General features: G+C 40.3%; 1 protein-coding gene across 1 annotated transcript; it reads left to right on the top strand.

Annotated features, from left to right (window-relative positions):
• The first annotated feature begins 394 nt into the window (after positions 1-394).
• LOC120077604 (ENTH/ANTH/VHS superfamily protein) lies at positions 395-2,775 on the top strand. The gene has a single exon (XM_039031542.2). The coding sequence runs from the start codon at positions 803-805 to the stop codon at positions 2,594-2,596; it is 1,794 nt and encodes a 597-aa protein (XP_038887470.1). The 5' UTR covers positions 395-802; the 3' UTR covers positions 2,597-2,775.
• Positions 2,776-3,027: the final 252 nt, after the last annotated feature.

Below are 3,027 nucleotides of genomic sequence, written 5' to 3' on the forward strand. Positions count from 1 at the left end.
AAAACCTAGGAATTATCTTTTCCAAGGAAAATGAACAAAACCCACCAACCAAATATGGGTTTTATGTAAGTCTATTCCCATTCCCACCTTCTTTTCCCTCCAACCAAATGACCCCTAAATGCTTCAAAAAATTGTCAATTCCATCCTTGACCTCTTAGAAGTTTAAATTTTATTTTTAATGTACATAAAAAAATTTAAATTAAAATCTTTATTTTCAGAAAGAATAAAAGTAGTCGACAAATAATGACGTAACATAAGAATACATTATATTAATTTTTTAATAGTACATCTAGTTTGACATAATGAATATAACACCTTTGTATAAAATTTAAAATTTGAAGTTGAAATATTCGAAACTCTAACCTCTCCATCGATTAATCAAGAAATCGAGTGAATATTAAAGTAAGAAAGAATAATAATATAATCTTAATAAAATCAAAATCCAAAACTTATAGGCATTGTTAAACTTTTTAAACCATAGATAAGATAGTTCAATCTAGTCCTATTCAAACGCCTTTTTCCTTTGATTCCTCTTTGATCCAACTCAATCCACCTCTAATTTCCGAACTTTTCTCACCTCCACAAAAGCTCTCTCCTAATTTTTCTGACCTATTATTTAACAAGACCGCCACAATTTAGCTATTCCTAATAATTATTAGATGTAGATTCAAAATTCATACACAATTTATCTTGCATAAAATCACACATTCAATTCGACCATACAAAATTATCAACCCCTTGTGGCGGCTTGATTGAATAATTTCTTTCATCGGAAAATCCCCAATTCCCGCCATAATCCGCCATGCCCAGCAAACTCCGGAAGGCCCTCTACGCCGTGAAAGACCAAACCAGCATTGGTTTAGCCAAAGTCTCCTCCTCCGCCGGCGGCCCCAATGCCACCTCCTTAGAAGTCGCCGTCCTCAAAGCCACCACTCACGACGACGGCCCTCTCGACCACCGCTACGTCTCTGAAATCCTTCAACTAATCTCCGCCAACAAATCCAACGCCGCCGCCTGCGCTCACTCCATAGCCAAACGCATCACCAAGACCCGTAATTGGATCGTCGCTTTGAAATCCCTCAATCTCGTCCTCAAGATCTTCCAAGACGGCGATCCTTATTTCCCTAGAGAAGTTCTCCACGCTATGAAACGCGGCGCCAAAATCCTCAATCTCTCGAATTTCCGAGACGATTCCAATTCAAGCCCTTGGGATTACACTGCTTTTGTTCGAACTTTTGCTCTTTATCTTGATGAACGATTGGATTGTTTCTTAACTGGGAAGCTTCAGAAACGATTCACTCAACGGAAAATAGAGAGTTACCATGGAACTACCCGACGGATTAACGAGCCGATTCGTGATATGAAACCGGCGATGTTGATTGATCGGATTACTTACTGGCAGAAATTGTTGGACAGAGCAATTGCTACCAGACCCACCGGTCCGGCGAAGGGGAATCGATTGGTTCAACATTCTCTTCACGCTGTTGTTCAAGAGAGCTTTGATTTATACAGGGATATCACCGATGGGCTTGCGCTTCTTTTAGATAGCTTCTTCCATTTACAGTACCAATCGTGTGTTAATGCGTTTCAAGCTTGTGTTAAAGCGACGAAGCAATTTGAGGAATTGGGTTCGTTTTACGATTTGTGTAAGAGTATTGGGGTTGGAAGAACTTCTGAATATCCGAGTGTTCAACAGCCTTCCGATGAGTTGATTGAGACATTGCAGGAATTTTTGAAAGATCAAGCTTCGTTCCCCTGTCATGGCAGCCGGTCGCCGCCACCGCAGGCGATTCTCCCCGGACCGACGACGAAACTCACTGACGATCTCGAACAATCCGAATCGTCGGATAAAAATTCCGAGAGAGGGTCGGATTTGAACTCTGTGGGGGATATCATGAGCGCTACTGGAAGTTGGACCAGCCCTGCTAATTCCGTCGAGCAAGACGGTGAAGGGTATTCCGATTATCAATCGGAGAAGCAATCCCGGTTGGGAGATTTCGCTAATGAATCGAATCTGTCTCCGAATTTCGCATTCTTTGAAGAGAATGGAACGCCTTTTCAAGAACCCCAATTCGGGGCTACTCCGAGTGTGAGATTTGGGGACTGGGAGCTCGTTCTGGCGGAGTCCGCGACGGGTTCGCCGCAAGAATGGCCGGATTTTTTCTCTCCATCCATCGGCGACGATCTGTTTGCTAAACCCTTTTCGCCGCAGCACCATTACAACAACCCATTTCTTCAAGACTCAGACGATTTATTGGCAGTTCCGCCAACGTTCAAAGCAGAGAGGGAAATCGCTCCAACATTTCGAGCTCAGAATTCGAAGGAAACAGTGAGTGTAGCCCCGACTTTCAGAGCAGAAACAGCAACATTGAGCTCAAAGAATCAAAATTCTTCAATGTTTGAAGCTTGGGGGACGGTTCAAAACGGACGTGGGTTTGGGTTTGATGATTTGGGGGTTGAAAACGATCCATTTGCAGGGCCGTGGAGTAGAAATTTGAATGGAAATGATCCAAATTTTGATCAAGAAAGTTTGATGCAACAGCAGAAATTATGGAAAGAGCAGCAAAACAAGATTATAGCGAAGCATTTAGTGTGAATTTTGGAGAAGAAAAATATGGGAAATTGGGATGTAAATTTAACAGGGTTATATTTGTTTGTAAATAGCTTCGCAGACTTTATTCAATTCATACGAAAATCTACCTTGGATAATGCAAAACATATAGAGATAAATGAATACTCCAGGAAAGAATAAGAAAGTTTTTTCAAGGGCTTGTCTCCTAAAGTGCCTCTTTTACATTTTTTTAACTAAAGCTAAAAAATGTTTAAGAAACCATTTTAAAATTTTAACTCACTTAGGGGACATTTGAGATATGGATTTAGTTATTATAGTCCTAGGTTATTATACTTATTACGATAAGTATTTAGTACTTTGCCTTAGACTTTAGGAAAAAATTCTTGCAATTAAAAATCTTCAAAGCAATAGCATAATTCGATTTTTAGCAATAAAAACCTTGCTGCCTTCTAAAT

Source organism: Benincasa hispida, chromosome 5 (assembly GCF_027475165.1).
Source record: "Benincasa hispida cultivar pf3 chromosome 5, pf3_genome.v1.1, whole genome shotgun sequence".
NCBI classification, from domain to species: Eukaryota; Viridiplantae; Streptophyta; class Magnoliopsida; order Cucurbitales; family Cucurbitaceae; genus Benincasa; species Benincasa hispida.

Coding starts and splice junctions, on each gene's coding strand:
- LOC120077604 (XM_039031542.2), top strand. CDS start 803: ATGCCCAGCAAACTCCGGAAGGCCCTCTACGCCGTGAAAGACCAAACC.